The 19,527-nt window shown below is 45.9% G+C and overlaps 2 protein-coding genes across 6 annotated transcripts in view; one reads left to right on the top strand and one right to left on the bottom strand.

Annotated features, from left to right (window-relative positions):
• Window positions 1-4,669, bottom strand: part of LOC1270670 (uncharacterized) — a 144,932-nt gene extending 140,263 nt beyond the window's left edge. For 2 of the 5 annotated variants that reach the window (XM_061654305.1, XM_061654302.1), the window contains exon 1: window positions 4,000-4,669. The gene's annotated coding sequence lies outside the window, so the exon portion shown is untranslated. The remainder of the gene's footprint in view (window positions 1-3,999) is intronic. The other 3 variants (XM_061654301.1, XM_061654299.1, XM_061654300.1) reach the window with 3 other exon arrangements.
• A 2,254-nt stretch (window positions 4,670-6,923) lies between these two features.
• On the top strand, window positions 6,924-16,720 carry LOC1270671 (ADP-ribosylation factor-like protein 5B). Its single transcript, XM_061661003.1, has 6 exons — window positions 6,924-8,502; window positions 13,953-14,068; window positions 14,393-14,485; window positions 14,705-14,830; window positions 14,922-15,031; window positions 15,113-16,720. The coding sequence occupies exons 1-6, from the start codon at window positions 8,457-8,459 to the stop codon at window positions 15,159-15,161; spliced, it is 540 nt and encodes a 179-aa protein (XP_061516987.1). The 5' UTR covers window positions 6,924-8,456; the 3' UTR covers window positions 15,162-16,720.
• Window positions 16,721-19,527: the final 2,807 nt, after the last annotated feature.

Below are 19,527 nucleotides of genomic sequence, written 5' to 3'. Positions count from 1 at the left end.
CTTCATCAGAGTAACAACACAGAGAAAGAAAAGAAGAAACCCCGAAGGGAACAACTGGAGGAGCTCTTGCAGCTTCAAATGAACTGTTGGCAAAGGTGGGAGAAAAACTAGAATTAATCACGATACCAGCAAAAAGCCTTTTCCCCTTCCCACCTCCTCCTACAGTGGCCCTAACCATCACGCCAACCAGCAAATTGGCAGCACATACCGTGCACCATTTGTGCTCGGAGTGATGCAACGCTGCCCGTGCGGGAGGGGGGCGCAACTCATCTCGGTGGACATGGGGCAACAGCAACAAAAACCACGACCCTCTCGCGGCCGAGGCTAAGATCGGCACGAAGCAATTCCGCGCGGTACCGATCACGGCACGAAAGTACATTTAATCCCGTTCGTTCTGCAGCCTCTCACTCCACAAACCCCAGCCGATGATTAATGCATTAATCATTCGCCACGCAAACCGCGCGCCGCCCGGTCGATGGAGTCCGATCGGCCACGATACAATATTTTATCCTTCACCGCTGTGAAACGGTACGATTTTCCATAGACCCCGAGAGCAAAGGCATTTCCGATTGGGGTGAGACACATTTTCTACCACGAATCAATAATGTGCCAATGAAGACGACGATCAATGATGACGATGATGATTATGATAATGCGCCAAGAAGGTGGAATGTCTGTGCCGTGTTGTGGCACACACAAAATGACTACCAAACCGACCATAAAGTACTGATAGACACCAGCGGGTGGACACCACAGCGGAGTGTCATGAGTCAACCGCAAGCTTTGCTTACGATCTTCACTGGCTCGCCTTGAAGATCGGGCGAAGATTTGCACGGCGAGTTATTTCCGCCAGTTGGCTCGTCGACTCCCGGCACAAAACCGGTCACCAATCACACACATGGGCCGATCGTGTGCCGTTGGTTTCCTTAGATCGAGATCGAACACTTGTGCTGTGAGAGTGTTTGGCATTAGAAACACCGTGAAAAGCGATGCATTATCGCTTCGCCAATTGCAAAAACAAAAACCCTTTCCATTCCAATGCTAGTGCTCCTGGAGGTGTCTCCTGTAATCATCATCTTGGTTGATTTGTTTGCGTATGCTAAACGTTATACGGTGTGTGTGTACCAGGTGACCTTTTTTATCCTGTTTTAATGCGCATTCGATTAGTGCCAGTGCGCTCTCTGTGCGTGAATGCGCAAACTGCATGTACGGGGGGGAGGGGGGGGGGGGTAATATGAGTGACCCAGCGTTCGGGGGTTGTTTGTCATGATCACACGGACACGGAAACATGGCTAATCTGTGCATACCGTACAGCACAGGCACATAAATCAGCGTGAAGTGTTGCAGTGGTCGATCGAAACGCCCGATAGACGAGACCGTGACAGGTGCCGATCTCTGCCTTCGTGTTTTGCAATTGCAGGCTAACATTCATTTATAAATGAGAATTGAATGTTGTGTGTGTGTTGTAGCAAGAGCACTTTATGAGCTTTTATGAGCTCGCTTACAATGGACAGCATTGATTTTTTGTGTGTGTTTAATTGTACTTGTAACATTTACATGCAAGCTTGCCGCAGTGGAATTGATATTGATGGCTATCAGAGCTTGGGTATTAAATGTATGTATCTCTCCGAGTGTGTACCCCACATCCTTTCCCCCACAAAATGCATCATAAAGCTTCACCACCACATGGCCAAAATCGAACTGGTATCTCGTTTGGTTAATTTAGCACAGTTTAATGCATGTGTGCGAAGCATTTAATTAAATTTAATACCCGCTCGCTTCTGTCAGTCACAATCAGAGCCGTCCCCCCGTGTGATTGAAGCTTTTTTGACATTGGAAAATTATGATCTGCTTTTTGTTTTTTGTTTTTTTTTTCGCTCACTTCTATGTACGCTACCCGTAGCAACGTTAGTCACACAATTAAGTGTTACCGAAGCGGATGAATTAATTATGCTTTGAGCGATGTGTGTTTAATTGTGAGTGAAAGTGCCCCCCCCCCCCCACCTTCTGCGTAAGCGTATTACATACCAGTATAGGGGCATTAAAACTGGCACAAATAATAGCACATAAATTGGATTTGTTTTTATTTTATATTTTTAATCATTTTAATACTCCATTATGATGCTTCAGTAGGCAAAAGAGACCTTTTTTATACGATTTATTTACTTTTTCGAAGGGAGGTAAGGAGGTTGCATGTGCAAAAAAGATGGGTTCATAGTAGTGATGGGAAAAATGAATCTCAGAAGGGATTCGAATCTTCGAATCCCAATCCTGGATGGGATTCGAATCTTTGAATCCCAATTCCATTGTGGTATAGCGTTTTATTCTAGTTTGCAGCAGAGGGAGGGGGGAGGGGTTAATTACTTAAAGCTGGAATAAGAGGTCATTCTGTTTTACTCCAAATTATTTAACTTTGCAGTACTTATATTATAATTAGTACAGATCTCCGACGCGAACCTTTCTTCAATATTAAAATTATTTAGTGACTATAACTTCTCATTAAATGCTACATTACACGAACATTTGCTATATTTTGACTGAAAACTGCGCAATAGCAATCGCAATCGCAATCTTAATCGCAATCGCAATCCCAATCCCAATCGAATCCCAAACGAATCCCAATCCCAACCGAATCGTAATCAAATCCCAATCGCAAAGGAATCTTTTAGGGATTCAAACCCTACAAACGGGATCCGATCCGATCGAATCTTTCTAGGGATTGAATCTTCGAATCTTCCGAAACCTGAATCTACCAACACTAGTTCACAGACTGCAATTCAAAACGGCCCCGTCATCGTACAATTGAAGGGTACACCATGGTTTCAGCCGGTTTCCAGCGACGCTTTAATGCGATGCGATGATTAACCACGATTGAATGGATGACAGGAAATGTTTCCCGAACGAGTCGCTGTTTTTTGTTCAATTTTTTAACATCATAACAAGAGACTCATCATCAACATCATTCGGCGTCCTTGATGGGGCTGCATTCTGTGTGTGTGTGCTGTACAGGCAAGAACTCAACCAAATCATCCACGGATTTCGCCCGAAACGCAAATGAGGCGTCCACGGGAAAATCGCGACTTCCCATGGATGAAATCGCGTGGAAATTGGCCGCAGTAGGGTGTGTACGTGTGCAGTTGCCAAGAAAAAGGTTATCGTCACGTCAACAAAAACGATTGCAGTGCAATTGTACGGACCGAGAAGGGGCCACCAACTGCACACCACCTCCGCTGCCTGCCCCCCTCTCCAGTGGCACCTGTCGTTCGTTCGTTCGTTCGTTCTGCTCAACCTCAACTCAATTCTAGTCAATTCTGCGTGTTTCTGTTTATTTGGAAAACAGTTTTTTCTTCCCCCAAAAAAAGTGCATCCCACCCTGTGGAGTGGAGGTCCCACGGTCCAAAAAGCCGGGAAGAGCGCACACGTGGCTTGGGCGGCTTGCGTTGCGCCCGCGCTGACTTTAGTTGTTTACGCAAAGGAAAGTGTTATTTCTGTGATTAACAAGTTTACATCAGCTGCCGTTGTTGTTTGAGGCGAGGTCTGTCCTATGCATTTCCACATTTCGTTTGAACTTGCCATCCTTTCACACACACACACACACACACACACACATTCCGTTGGTATGGAAATGGTGTTTTTGGGGAGGGTGTGAGTGTGTATTCGGGTGTATTTATTTAACAATTTTAAACAAAGTGCATTCGTCGGAGATGCAGTCGGCGGAAAAGAGGGGAAGTAGACAAGAGGAACGTTTAATTGTACCAGCGCACGAGGCACGAACGTATCCGGTGCGTTTTTATTTTCCCTTTTTTTTGGAAACGTATGCTCACACACATTTCCCCCTTTTCTTTGCGTACTGAATGTTGTTTTATGCGGAAATTTATGCTATCAGGTTTTTTGTTTATTGCATCCCGGTTGTACAGCTGTCTAATGCAGTGATGGGGCCCTGGTAGAGAGGTAGGGAAAAAGCAACATTCATTTGAACCTTAAATTAAGTGTACCTACCCCGTCAATCAAGCTGAAGAAAGGAGCGTCGCGCGTTCGATGTTTGATGCACTTTTGGCTGTGTATTTTTCGTAGAAACAACTCACTTTTCATTGACCCCGCACTGAAAATGCCGCATTCAATTTTGGAGTCACAATTTTACACCAATCCATTCCACAGCATAGACACACACACACATACAGCCCGATCAATTGGTTTGTTTTGTTTCTTTTTCCCTCTTATCTTCAATCAATGTTGTCTTATCTACATTAACTATGAAGCTTTGTTTCTTATTTAATTCATTACCCTTGCCGTGGATTATCTTTTAAGCACCGCACTACTCATCCCCTTTTTCCTACACTTTTGCTGCATTCAACAACTTCACTGCACTGTTCTGCATCGACACAGGCATGCTGCGATGGGTTGCAAAACAGGCACAAACAGGAATTGTTTTGCTTTCTGCACTCCTCCAACAACTCGCCACTCACCGGGCAGCGCAACACGATACACGTGCTTTTGACCGCACGAATTGTTAGCGTTTCGATAATTTCACTCACTTTAGAAGCACCGCACACTTTACCTACACAGTTATTGCACAGTTTTTAGTTTATGCTGGTACGCATCTGTGCTGTTGACCGAGAGAAGAGAAAAAAAAACAACAAACATTACCATATCGAGCAAGCAGCATATCTGCCCGAATATGCGCCGCCTGTCAGTCGGTGCTCGAAACCGAAATCGCTCTCTATACACCTTGGTTTCTGTGGAGTGATTTGTTTGCACAGTTATTGCTGTCTTTATTGGCAATTTATTTCATTTTTAGCACTATAACGACATTCTAAGTTGTTTATATGCTGAATTTTGCAACAATGCTCTATTTCAAGAAGATTTTATTTGATAAAAAACAGTTTACTTTCAAACGCACATAGCAAGAAAACTGGCGCTCAAGTTTCGTCATCAAGCAAATGTGCACTGAAGTGTACCATACACGTGAGTCAGATTTTTGGGGCAAATTTGAAATACGTGACCAAATACCGTCATAATTTAATTATTGAACGATTTTTCGTTGAACGCTAGAATGAATTAGCCAAAAGTTCACCGAAAGAATTAAAAAACATGCATTTGTATGGATACTCGAGTTTTTTTTAAACAAAAAATCTTATGGCTTATTCAGAAAAATCTCAGATTTAGATTTGTATCGAAAAAACGTGCCAACTAAAAACTAATCAATAGTTGGCAGGGAATCGAATTTCAACCAGTGTTCTCATATTGTACCGAGCAATAAGAAACATTTGCTGCAACCACAGGTTTTTAAACCAATGGAAGGCTTTCCCTACATGATGGAATCAGATGATTTCTACTGTTGGTGGTTAGAAAGCCTTCATTTGTGTTACAGTCGGCAAGAGTGAGAAGCCTTGCTGAGTTGAACACAAGGATGCTGGCCGCCGCTGGTCATTCTATAGCCTGAGAAAGTAGTTCCCATACAAGAACCTGTTAATCGACGGGCAAAGCTGACAGCTAGTATCAATAAAGTACCAGTAGACTGTAAGAATGCTTGGAAGGATTTTCGGCCCCGTATGTGTGGAAGGGGCCGGTCTGGTGATACAGTCGTCATCTCGTACGACATAAACAACATGCCCGTCATGGGTTCAATCCCCAAATAGACCGTGCCCCCATATGTAGGACTGACTATCCTGCTATGGTAGCAATAACCCAAGCGCCACAGATTAAGCTTAAACGACTGGAAAATTGAATATCCATAGAAAAAAATGAAAGCTCCACAGCTTCATTGGTTTGATCAATAGATGGCGTATTAAAACTGATTATTATATTGCTATCCTTTTCTTGCAATGTGTTTCGACAAGTTTCATCTTATCATGACCTATATATAGCCTTCTAACTTTCTGAGCAAAAATCTATAATGAATGGTCGTGTGGTCAGATACGCGGGTATCAACACCAACGACCATTACTCAAATCTCACTTGCTTCAGTGCTGGTGGTTTCCGTTGGAGTTTAGTATTTAAACAAACGTATCGCCGTTCTAGTTCTAGCGATGCATAACTTCAATGTGAAACCATACAACAGTACAGAGGAAATGAGAAAGCTCTCCTCCAAGCGATGAAGCTCAACTGGTTGGGGTATCCCACCAACATAGAGCGCCACCAGCTTTTTCGCTATTTTTAGAATGCATGAGTCGTTTGCCGTCTGCTAAACGAAGTCTTTCGATATTCCGTTTAGGTAGAGTGCTTGAGTCGTTTAGAAGCCGTTTAGTGGTCGTTTAGTGGATTTGTGGCACTTGGGAAGTCACTGAAAGCCTAGCTCACTTCACTAGTGGGTACAGGCAGGCCTTGACCGACAGCGGTTGTTGTGCCAAAAGAGGAAGAAGAAGAATGTGTGGAAGGAAAATGTACGAGTCGATACAACGACGAGGCTGTCGTGATTTTCCATTATTTTTCAATATTTTATATTGATAACTTTTAGGTGCAACATAACCAACTTTCATCTCGTAAATCCATTACTAAACTGAGGCAACTTTCATCAATATTTCTCCTATGTTCCCGAAGCCCCGAATGGACCGTGCTCTCATACATAGGACTGACCATCCTGCTATGGGTAAATCAATAAGTTCAAATCAATAAGTTCAAAGCCAAGCCCACAAGTGGTACAGGTACCAACGGTTGTTCTACCAAAGAAAGAGCGGAGACGAAGGTACGAGACCATGAGCGATTTTGGAAAATGCTACAACAGGCCAAGGCCGCAGAGTGTTGTAGCGCTGTATGTATATTTAAACAAGAGTCAAAAAAAGGCATGATTATAATTTTAATATTGAAAATTGCCTTTTTCTCTGACCTTTTCTCACAATCTCACCCAATTTCTCACTTCCATGAATAATGTTTTGCTCGTGTCTAAAACCTCGTCCGCGCACGTGTAGCCGCCGCTTCAGTAAACGTCAAACGCCCCACCGTGCAGCAGCAAAGTTTCGCGAGCGCCTGCCAGTGTGCGTGTTGTGTTGGTGAAACTGGTCCATATTTTGGAACGAAACTATTTTGTAATGCTTTTCCGTGCACTTCGTGCGTACGTGCCCCGTAAGTGAGTTCGTGCGTGCCGTCGCCGTGTGGTGCAGATAAAACCCGTTTCTTCACGTGAGCTGCGTGAAAAAAAGTGTGTGGCCAAAGGTGTCTCATTAGTCTGTGTGTGTGTGTGTGCGTTACCATGTTTATCTTCTGTGCTGATAATCGTACAGCATTCTCGTGATCTTTGTTCACCGTACGGAGGGGAGGGGAAAGGTGGTCTATTCGACGTGTCACAGTAGGTGGGTGGCACCGCACTGCTAGACACAGCCACCCGGATACAATTACAATCCACTCTGCCGTCGTGCTGTGTCCGTCGCCTCCACGTACACAGCAGCAACAGCAGCAGCAGCCCGAGATTGCACTCGCTTGCCCTACGCGAAATTGTCATCCGCGGCAGCCCAGCTGTGTAAAGGTCAGGGTGGTGTTCTTTCGAAGTTTCTTTTGTGTTTGCCAACCGTGTGGGGTGGAACTTTCGTCACCCATTTCTTGGAACGGCAAAGGCCAGATTTGCTCCGGTTGATCAACATCCGGGCTTGGCAACAACGTCTCCGAGCAAGCAGGCAAAAGGTCACACGCAGGAGGAACAGCTCGGGAAGGGAAAGGGGAACGATTGCAAAAAAAAAGTGAGAAGCTCACTTACACGCACCTTGATTCCGGCGGAGAAGAAACAGGAGAAGGAGTGGGCGAAAACGTGCGAGTAAACAACAATTAGAGTGAAAACGAACCGAAAGGAAAAGAAATCAGCAACTACAAACAACAACAACAAAACACTTTCGCTCGTGTGCACGTGTATTGCTGTGTGTCTGGGTGTGTGTGTATGTGTGTCCAGCTTTAATGATTGCTTCTTCAATGAAGACGAGAAGGTGTGGATAGAGGAAAGGGAGCGCAGCAACAGTGGAAAGGAAGCACGCACCAGCGAAAACAACAAGTGCAAAAGCACACAGAGACGGACACAGGCAGCAGCTTGTCTCGTGTTCGTTTAGCTCCACAGAAGCCCCAACAGTGCGTGCGTGTGTGTGTGTGTGTGTGTAATATGGCCGTGTGACGATGGCATCCATTGTAAGGATTCCCGTACGCTGCAGGTGTCGTGCGGAATGCCAGTGCTAAAGCGTCCCTCGAGACGGCCGCAGGATATTGTCCTTACGCGGATGTGTGTCTGCTGAGTGTGTCCTATATTTGTGTGTGTGTGTGTGTGTGTTTGTGCATCTAATGGCAGCAAATGTTTGAAAAAATAAAAAGACCAACAATACAATAGCGCGCAGTCAGCCACAGCCTCCTTGTGCTACTGGGCTTGTGGTAGAGCAACATCCGCCCAAGGAGAGAGAGAGGGAGAAGGAAGAGAAAGCCCACACGGGATTGAAGTCACCAACGACAACGACGAAGACGACGCACACAACATCATCAAAATGGGGCTACTGTTTGCAAAAATCTGGAGCTTATTCGGCAACGAAGGTAAGCATCTTGGTCCGCTCTGCTCCTTCTCCTCCTCGGGGGTGTTGTCGTCATCATCCGTTCCGCACGCTGCAACACGACAATGAAATCGTTCACTGGCCTACATTTGTGAGAATGGGAGCCCCTGCTCCCCCTCCTCCCCCCCCCCCCCCCCGTCCTCACCGTCGGTTACACTGCGTCCATTTTCTTCACCGCCTAGTGAAAGGTCTTTGCTCTTGATCACGGCCGACGGGTGCATCACCATCATCATCGAAAACATCGTTACTATTTGATTTTCTTTCTTCGGTTTTGCTTCGCTCACCATCCCCTCACCTTCTCTTTATATCCTCATCCGGTGTCAGTCAGTGAGTCGCGGGCTCATCACTAGTGATGTGCTCTTTGGAGCGCACGCACGACTCCGATCCGACTCTCGCTGTTGTTGGTCCGATTCTGACTCCGGCAAAATCCGAACCACTAGTTCTACCCGGAGTCATCTGAAGTCGTACGGAGCTGTTCGGAGTTTTTCGGACTCGTCCGGAATCGTCAGCAGTCGCTCGGAGTCATTTGGGGTCTGAGCTGTCGGGAGCCGTTTGGAGTCGTCTAGAGTCGTCCAGAGCCGATTGGAGACGACCGGAACTGTCCGGAGTCGTTCGAAGTTGTGATGATGATGATGATCCAGTTGATTCCGAACGACTCCAATTGATTCTGGATGACTCCGAACGATTCCGGGTGACTCTGGACAGTTCCGGACGACACCAACTTCGAAGGACTCAGGTAACTTCGGACGACTCCGGGTGCCTCCGGACGACTCAGGAAGACTCCGAACGACTCAGGAAGACTCCGAACGACTCAGGAAGACTCCGACTCCCAACGACTCCGGACAACTCCGACTGACTCCGAACGACGCCGGACGACTCTGGATGACTCCGACTCAAACGACTCCGGCCAACTCCGGAAGACTCGGGCCAACTCCGGATGACTCCGACGTCTCATAACGATTCCAGACGACTCAGAATGACTCCAGACGACTCCGGATGACTTCGACTCCGGACGACTCTGGTCGACTTCGGATGATTTCGAACGACTCTGGATTACTTCGGAAGACTCCGGATAACTCCGCATTACTCCGGACGACTTCGGACGACTTCGGACGACTCCGGACGACTCCGGATATTGCTGGGAGGACCTACTTTCCGGAGTCGGATCCGAAATCCGAATCCGATCGGATTGGAGTCTACTCCGGATTTTTGCCAACTTTACCCACCACTACTCATCACCCTTATCAAACGAAGAGAGATAGAGAGGGAGCATGTTAGGCGCCTTCTTTCCCGTGTGCCAGCACCCAACACGCTTATCATGTACTGGTACTGCAAACATACAACGAAATGTTCGTTTGTAGGTAGTAGGACTTTTGGGGGGAGCTGGGCCAGCCACCAAGCCAGCAGGGAGGGGGCCGGCCATGTAAACAGTGTTCGAACGCAATGTAAGAAAGAGAAACGGATTACAGGGTTTCCCACGATTTATTGGTTGGTTCCCACGATTTATTGGTGCGTTCCCACGATTTTTTGGTCATTTCCCATAATTTTTTGGTAGCAACCCACGATTTATTGGTCGGTTCCCAAATATTATTGGTCGGTTCCCAAATATTATTGGTCGTTTCCCAAATATTATTGGTCGGTTCCCAAATATAATATAATATAATACCGACCAATAATATTTGGGAAACGACCAATAATATTTGGGAACCGACCAATAATATTTGGGAACCGACCAATAAATCGTGGGTTGCTACCAAAAAATTATGGGAAATGACCAAAAAATCGTGGGAACGCACCAATAAATCGTGGGAACCAACCAATAAATCGTGGGAAACCCTGTATGTTGAAAGCTATGTTGCCGATTAGTGAACCCGAGTTGTTGATTAAAGTAGGCGATGGTTAGATAGGTGGATCCAAGAAGCCGGTGGAATGTTAATGAGTCGTTAGGGGCATAGTCGTTGGCAAAGTATGATGTGCAATTCCACTGTCTATCGATCTGAGATGAGTGCGATAAGGATGATAAATGTCTTCTTTTGCAAACATCACTATTGCTGAAATAATAATAAATCATCAGCATGAAACCAATCAGAAAGACGGTTGGATGCATAGCGAGGTGAACTACGAACCATTTTACCAGACAGTTTAAGAAACGGCACCGTGTCCTTCCGGGAAGGCTAATCTGGGAGTGCTGCTTAATGTTTTGAATGCTTGTTCCGGCATCGAAAAGGTAGTCCATTCTTCCCCCCCAAAAAACCGTTGGATTAGTGCCAACTCGCAACGTAAAAAACGCACACACACATCAACAGGTTTCCTCCAATGGTGGCAGTGTTCATGGTTGTGCTTGTTGTTGGCTGACGATGGGGCTATTGGCTGTCAACCCATTGAGAAACAGAGAGAGAGAGAGAGAGATTTGGCCAAAAAAAACGACAGCACATGCCACTCAAATAATTTTCCCCAACCCTCACTACCTCGCCACAGTTCCGGGTGGGTGCGTATTTCTGCTTGTTGTTGTTCCGCTTTGACAAACTCGTCCGACGAGCTTTAAAACTTTTGCCAAGGTCACTTTGAAAAGTGAAACCATCAATTTACGATGGGGGGGGAGGGAGAGTGAGTGGTGGCCATTTATCTGCTGCCACTGTAGTAGCAGGTCAAAGTATGTAATTAATGTTTTATTTCTTTTTTTTGTATTTGTAGGTACTCACTGAACCTAAACCCTTCCAGCATCGGTGTTTTGCGTGGTTTGGCAGAATTAGTCCTCACTTTAAAGCGCATCAGTAAAACGTGACCCCAAGCAGATCCCAAAAACCTATCGCTGGCACGCACGCACGCACGCACGTGGGGAGGTTGAGTGAGGCGCGACCGCAGGCATAAAGTAGGGAAGCACAAAAAATCGATCACCGCTGGTCGCGAAGCAGCACGCAAAAGGAGGTCAGCAGCCACACAGTTGCGTTTTTGGCGTGGTTGGCGAAGCCTACGTAATGTGCTCTTGTTTCAAACACACAGCGGACCGATTTTATTTTAAACATTTCATCATGAGCCTTCACACCACCGGATTGGGCCCGTCCGTCCCCGGCGGTGTCGTTTGGATGTGATAAATCAATTAGCCGTTACATAAAGCATGATTTGGCCAGAGCGTGCGAGCACACGAACCCATCGGGAGTGTGTCCGTGTATGTGTGTGGTTTGATTTAGTGATGCTAATGCCAGCGAGCCCCCAGCCGGTGGAGCATTAAAAAGCTATTAATTTGTTTTGTGCGGTAGCAATCAGCATCCTTGTTGGTTTTTGGGGAGAATGGAACTGTGGATACACGGTGGATTAGGTTAATTTGTACTAAACATCAATTATCACTTTTTTATGCGAATTTTCTTCTCTTTTTCGGTAGCCGGACGAATTGGCTTTATGTTTGCCACAAATCTTACTTTATGTGTCATTTCTGAGCGGAATTTCATCTTAAACTGTCTATTACCCGTCAAAATGCTTTCCAAAGCGAACCAATTACGCTAAACACAATCCTCTGCTTTAAATAAAGCTTTAACTTTCACCCTCCAAAGTATGCAGATCCGTGATTTCATACTCTCACACACACGGACACACGGCCACTTTCATCCAAATACGTGCGAAACCGTGCACCGGTACAATTGGCTTTGCGCTGTGATTATTTAAATTAAAATAAATTACTTCCAGCAACGACGACGCGCTGCACGCCTCCCCTCCCGTGTCCCACACGTTTACCTACCCATTCCGACTCGTGCTCGTGACAAATATGTGCCTCACCATCGGTCACCACCTTCCCAAAATCAGCTGCCTGAGCTGAGTCAGCCACGGTGTCAGCCTACAGATACGGTGCGCAGTGAGGGAAAGAGGAGTGACCTGTCGCGTAATGAGCTTGAGCCGAAAGGGGGTAGTAGTAGACCCTGACCAACCCTTCTGGGTTCAAAAGAGATGATCTCAATCATCAAGATCGAGGCGAATGTGTGTTGTGCCATGCCTCGAGAGCGACCTCGTGATGGTAACTTTTAAATGTTCTCTGCTCTACTTCAACTACGTTCAAGAGAGCGTGGGGTACAGTTGCATGGCATCATTTTCAGCTGGATATTATCCCTCTCGATCGCTACACACACACATACACACTTGGTACGATCATGCGTGGGATAATGTACCATCGGCAACGGTCGGGTCTAATGGTCCCGGCGTGAGCTGGCTGGATGAGAAAAAAAAGACACATGCACGAGAATAATCTGATGTAATGTCACGGTCGATCGAGCGTTAAACGAACAGCTCGCCGCCGGCCCCTCGTCATCGGGCTACCGGGCTGTAATATAATGCTTCCCAGTCAACCGAGAGCACTTTCTGTACGATGCTGCGTAGGACGGAACATCCCCGAAATGCAGCATTATATGGTACAGCTTTAATTGACAATTACAGATAGATGTGTTCTAAGCTTGTGAAGGTCTTTCACCCTTCGGGCGGATTTCGAAGGTGCAGCTTATGCTGGTGGATCAGGTTACACACAGACAAACACGAAGCAATGTGGCAAACGCGTAGTGCAAGTGGTTACTGTACGCTGTGCCCGTAATGTGCTGCGGGTCAAATGCTCTCTACTAAAACCACGCCGCTTGGAACCAGTTTGAAGGGACAAAACAGTGGACGTGTTCGGGTAAAGGTTCACCGTTTTAAACCACACCACAACAACAACGACGTGGCTTTGAGTTGGGTTCGAAAGAGTTAGAAGCTGCTGTGAACGACAGTCTGGGGCAGTTTTTTTTTACCCTCTTAGCGCGCCTCTCAGCGCCAGCAAGAAAAAAAACGGGATTAAAAACAACTCTTTCGTGTTTTGACGTTGACTCACCGACGGCGATAGTGATTTTGCGACTGCTGCTGCTGATGTCGCGGTCAGTTTTGGGGTATGGGGAAACTTCACTCATTGCACCAATGTTTGCCCGTTTGCATGTAGTAGTAGGAAGCCTTTCCATAGGAGATGTTTACAGGGGTTTTTGCAAGGGTTCCCATAGCTGTGGGATACTTGTTTGACTCTTTCTTATTGGAAATGTACGTTATGTGAAGGGTTTTGGATAAACTTATTGTAACTTCCTACTGGATTTGTCCAAAAAAGCTGCCATAAAGTCCAATTCCTATCTGAAAAAAGTGTATTTGGTGTAAGAAAGAATCATGACAGTATCCTACAAGTATTGGAACCCCTCAAAACCCCTGTAACGTGCTGCACTGTCGTTGCTCGTAAAGCAAGCATGTTTAATTTATGACGTGTGAATTACTTTTGCTGCCAGTGAGCGGCGATTCCGGTTATCTGCCTACCAACTCTATTTGCTCTACAAGCGTCAAGTCATAGTGTCATCAAATGTATCATTTTGCAGTATAAATACCTTTCATAGTAACAAACAATCCTTTTTATTGTTCTCTTCTGAAACCCCGCAGAACACAAGCTCGTCATGGTGGGTTTGGACAATGCCGGCAAGACAACCATCCTGTACCAGTTTCTAATGAACGAAGTCGTCCACACCAGCCCAACGATTGGATCGAACGTGGAGGAGGTAATTTCTGCTGTGCTCAATTTGCTGTTGCGCTCGACACAATTACTCCAATTACTCCTTTCAATGGATTTAGAAGCTCCAAATAACATCGTTTCAAAGAAGAAGAAAGAAAAAAACATATTAAAATACATTTTTGCTCTTTAAAAAAGGGGGTTAAAAAGCTCTCCCCTAACAAACACCGCACACGATGCACCGAGCACTAGCAGCAGCAACATAAGCCGCTTATCTAGCACATTGGCAAATGCTAACCATTGTTTGTTGTTTCTCTTTTTCATGCGCCTGTTTCCTCCTCCCGCTCATCCATCACCCATGGTATGCCGGCAGATCGTGTGGAAAAATATTCACTTTCTCGTGTGGGATCTGGGCGGCCAGCAGAGCTTACGGGCGGCCTGGAGCACGTACTACACAAACACAGAGGTAAGTCGTCGTCGTCGTTGTCGTCGTCGACGTCAGGATCATCTAGCCACGTGCTGCACGTGATCAAATCCTGGGAGTTAAAAATAGCGACCACTAAGTGGCTGCGAACATGTGACCAACGGCCCCCGGGTTGCCGTTTTAAAACTCTGAGTGGCGCACGTTGTTAACAATATTTCAATTTGTAATTTGTTTTGTATTTTTTATTCTCAATTATTTCAGTTCATCATCATGGTAATAGACTCAACCGATCGCGAACGGTTAGCGGTGACGCGTGAGGAGTTGTACAAAATGCTGCAGCACGAAGACTTAACGAAGGCTAGTTTATTAGTGTACGCAAATAAGCAGGCAAGTGAAACTCGCGCTCTCTCTTTTTCCTCTCTTTTTGTATGCTTAATATTTCCTAATTTCTCTATTTTAAACTTCCACACCCACACAGGATCTAAAAGACTCGATGAGTGCAGCTGAAATTTCCAAACAATTAGACCTTACCTCCATCAAGAACCACCAGTGGCACATACAGTCCTGCTGTGCGCTCACGGGCGAAGGGTAACTACCACGACGGCGATGGAAGAGAACTTTGCACTAATCCATTTTTCCCCCCACGTGGTCCGCTTTCTCGCTTTCCAGGTTGTACCAGGGATTAGAATGGATAGCGCAAAGGATCAAGAAGAAATGACACCCACCTGTGTAAAAGCTCTGCAGCTATGTAAACCCCGTGGGGACGACCGGCACCGGTAGCGCTTTGCTCGGCGATTCTATTGTTATTCCGTATGGAGTATATGGAGAGATGGGAAAATAGAAACCCACAAAATCATATCCAAACCAAGCGCCTGTGACGACGTTTGGCAAGGGAATCCTCGGCAGTAGGAAACCCCCTCCGCCTGCTGCTCTCCATTCAAACCGTACCGAAGGCTATCGAAATGGTCGGCGGAGGAGACGTGTAATTAGCGAAACGATCCATCAAAAACTCTAGACCGGGTAAGAGCACGGTAAATGAGATTGTACAGGTTTAATTGTTGTTGTTGTTGTGCCGAATCCGATCATTCGCGGCTCGCACACCGAAGGTATGATCAGCGAGCCACTAACACACACACACAATTGGTGTAAGATAGCGATAACTAATTTGCAGCATAACTTTAAGCGCTATGAGAAGCGAGAGAAAAGTAAAGTGTTGTTATGCGGAGTAATGTGAGACGCTCCGCGCTTATTTTTATTTGCAGTTCGTGTTGGGGTGCGCCGGGGAATACTGCGACTGTGAAACGACTAAGACGTAAGGGAATGTTAGCTTAAAGATAAACACACTCAAACGATTGACGATAAAGCAAAGGGGGGAGGAAGAGGAATTCTGCTGCATCCCAGGGTGCTCCCGGATCTAAAAAGACACCCCTCAATTAACACCTGATGTAGAGATAAACGTTGTATAAAACTAGCCAAATGTAATACGATCGTACAGGAGCACAGGGGGCTGTTCGGTGCAACAGTGCTGCACAGAGGAGGAGTGACACACGTAAAATTTGAACTTTTCATTAGCAAAATTTCGTGCAAAATGTATACAATGTTAATTACGACACAGGTGAATACTTTAAGTTAGTGCAAAAAGGATTCAAAGTGCATCATGCAAATTCCAAGAACTCAGTAGCCAAATCACTACCATGCGGAGGCAGAATAGAGGGGGGAAAATGCAGGACGATGCAGGAAGGTAAGAGTGATATTGATGCGGACGAAAAGACACATCGCGTCTCCTCCGGCGGGCAGGGATTTCCTATAGGGAAGAGTAAACTATCTCACAAGGAATCCAATCAGGCGAGTGAAACTGGGAAAGAGCTTTAGGAGGAGAGAGGGATGCATTTTACTACTTTAAAGCAGTGTTTCCGATGTATAGTTTTATCCTGGCGTTTGCTTACGTATTACATCAATAATCGGTCGCGGCGAACAGGGAAGCTGGGTTTCTTTTTGTACATTTCGAGCGTTATACTGCTAGCAAAGAACGAGAAGACAGGCAGAGGATTAAGCGTTTGAGCAAGGGTGTAAATCACATCCTACCGTGCGTTTACTTGTTGCTCGACGTAGGAGGACGGTTCAGTGTGCGTGTGCGAGTATGTAAGGATGGGTGTGTAAGCGCTACTACTTGAAGTCGAATGAATGAGAATGAGAGAACTACTTACATTATATATAGTTAAAACAAATGAAAAGTAACAAAATATATATACATGTACGTATCGAAAGAACCTCTAACAACACAATGTTAAAAAGGAGCTTTTTCCAGTACTTCCGAACATAATAGGAAAAACACGTACAAGTATTCTCCGATATGCAGTCTGTTCCCGAGTTACGCGGTTTGTGCGTTTGCGAGGAATCCGCGTAAGTCGAATTTTGCAATTTTCGGCCAAATTACATTTGATTACTCGATTTTTTTATTAAATGTAGCCCTTCTGGAGCGCACCCACGAATTGTTAGTTCGATTCCGACTCCGGCAAAATGGAACCATTAGATCCGCCCGGAGTTGGAGTCGTTCAGAGTTGCCCGGAGTCGTCCGAAGTCGGAGTCGTCCGGAGGCGTTCGCAGTGGTTCGGAGTCGTCCGGAGTCGTTCGGAATCGGAGTTGGGCGGAGTCAACAGGAGCCGTGTGGTTTAATGTGCTTGTGATCAGACATTTCCTTTCGTTGTGTTTTTTGTCTTTCACTTTGCGCGTGCCCTTCCTATACAAGCCGTCCTCGGCCGACTCCAGATGACTCCCGATGATTCCGTCTACAGCCGATTCTGGATGACTCCAGACGACTCTGGACGATTCCGAAAGACTCCGAACGACTCCGGATGACTCCAACTCCGGACGACTCCACCTCGGGGCGACTTCAAACGACTCTGGACGACTCCGATTCCGAACGACTCCGGACGACTCCGAACGACTCCGGACGACTCCGGGCGACTCCAGGTGACTCCGGACGACTCCGGGCGATTCCGGGCGACTCCGGACGAGTACGACTCCGGATGGCTCCTGGCGATTCCGGATGATTCCGAACGACTCCGAATATTGCAACGCGGACCTACCTTCCGGAGTCGATTCCGAATTTATCGGATTCGGATCGGCTTCGACTCCGGGTTTTTGCCAACTTCACCCATCACTACACCTTATCACTAATTGTATACGATTCGTGCAGAACATGTGGATATTTTTGGCTTTTAAGTGCATTCGCTTTATCAGCAAAAATGCTATTTATACTGCATTGGACAATTCTTAAAGCAAATTACACTGATTTGACATTTGATCAGTCAAATTTAGAAAACCGCGTATCTCCGAATCCGCGTATGTCGAGAATCGCGTAACTCGGGAACAGGCAGTACGCTATTAATGCGCTCGGAGGCAATAGCGTCAAAAGTCAAACTTCGAAGTTTTCAGTAAAATGATTGCTAGTTTTCGTATAATTTTGCTTGAAGTGGTAGGTTTAAGCCACTAAATTTGTTATTTGATCTGATTTCATTTGAAGATTACATTTTTTTTCCTTTTAAAATGTTTTTTTTTAATTTCCACCAAAAGGGAATTTATTTTGCATTTGACATTTGATCCGTCAAATTAGTACTATTTGCTCAAATAACTGTCAAATTAAGAAAATTACGTATATTCGAGTATAGCGTAATATCGGGGAAACCTGCACTCATGAGTTGATCCAAATGCAGTACTGCTCACTGTTATTTTGCTAGTCGACCAAGCACACGCAATGCGGATTGCCTACATTCAGGCGGTTTGAAGTGATTTGCTTATTTGAACTGCGTACGACCGTTACGATTATACAACACATTTTTAAATGTATTTCCCTTGCTTTTAAGGACCTATACAATGCAGCAAAGAGGAAAAAAGGCTCTCCAATAATTATATTCATGCTTCTGAATGTTTGCATTAACTGAACACCCTCAAGTGTGCCCACACAAAGCTCCTTTATTCCGGAACAATCACTGCAGGCAAACGGTGTATCGTTCCGGATCGCACCTCATAAAAGCAGCCACCTCCTCGTTGGATATGTAAGCAAATAATGCTGCTTAAACCAATTGGAGCACTTCAATTGACGAGAGAGAGAGATTGGAGGTGTAGTGCTACGCCGCAGCAGTTGTACTAGTAGCTGTTTGTAGTAAAATTAACTTCAACTCATCTCAAGAACCGCTCTTGACGGCAACACAAAAAAAAGAACAGTAATGGAGAGGGCCGGGAGCACAATCAAATTAGCGCACACCTGCAGCACTTCTGGGTGCAATTTGAATGGGCAGTTTGTTGTACTGCATCGGTAATGTGTGCATGTCATGTATTGAATGGCGTTAAATTAATAACGCTTGACAAAAGGTCTGGCAAATACATTAAACCACACTGCTGTGGCGGTGGAGTGCTTGCAATGGCCGATGGCCTCTTATGCTCAGCGCCAGAAGGACTCATCGAACCTTTAGGGCACAACCAGCTCACTTCACTCGCTCGGAAGGGGCCCTCTCGCTCGTACAAACTCAAACGCCCAAGAAGTGCCCTGCACTACTCCTGAATGGGTGTGCAAAATGTCAAACGCCCGTCCATAAAGTGGCTTCATTTGCAAACAAAGTGCGCTCGAGCTCGATTGCTGGGGCCACTTGCACGCTACGGTAAATATCATTAATTAGCATTTCGTTTCGCACCTTTTATTCTCCATTTTTTTTGCTGTCTCGAGTGGCTTTGGCTACCGAAAATACTTCAGAAGAAGCAGGGTAGCAGTCACTTGACGGCAGATGGATTCTCTTCCCCTAAACCGGAAGTGGAGAACCGCCGACAAGGCGTGGGTTTTTTTTTCAATGGTTACGACCTTACTTGGGAAGGGTTTTGTTCTCGGGTGAAACATTTTAGTTGCAGCAGGTGTTTTTTGCTCCGCGAGCCGATGGTTCGCCCCCCACACCTTATCAGGGCGCGCACAGGGCACCACCGTCGGCACCCAGATAGTTGCTTATCGCAGAAACGATAGTTTGCAATCGTGCCGCAGTACGGGCAGGCTTTTCACTTATTGGATCTTATTGGGGATTTGGTGGGGCAGG

This window comes from Anopheles gambiae, chromosome 3 (assembly GCF_943734735.2).
Source record: "Anopheles gambiae chromosome 3, idAnoGambNW_F1_1, whole genome shotgun sequence".
NCBI classification, from domain to species: Eukaryota; Metazoa; Arthropoda; class Insecta; order Diptera; family Culicidae; genus Anopheles; species Anopheles gambiae.
The sequence above is the reverse complement of the archived record's forward strand: the minus strand, read 5'-3'. Positions and strand labels throughout refer to the sequence as shown.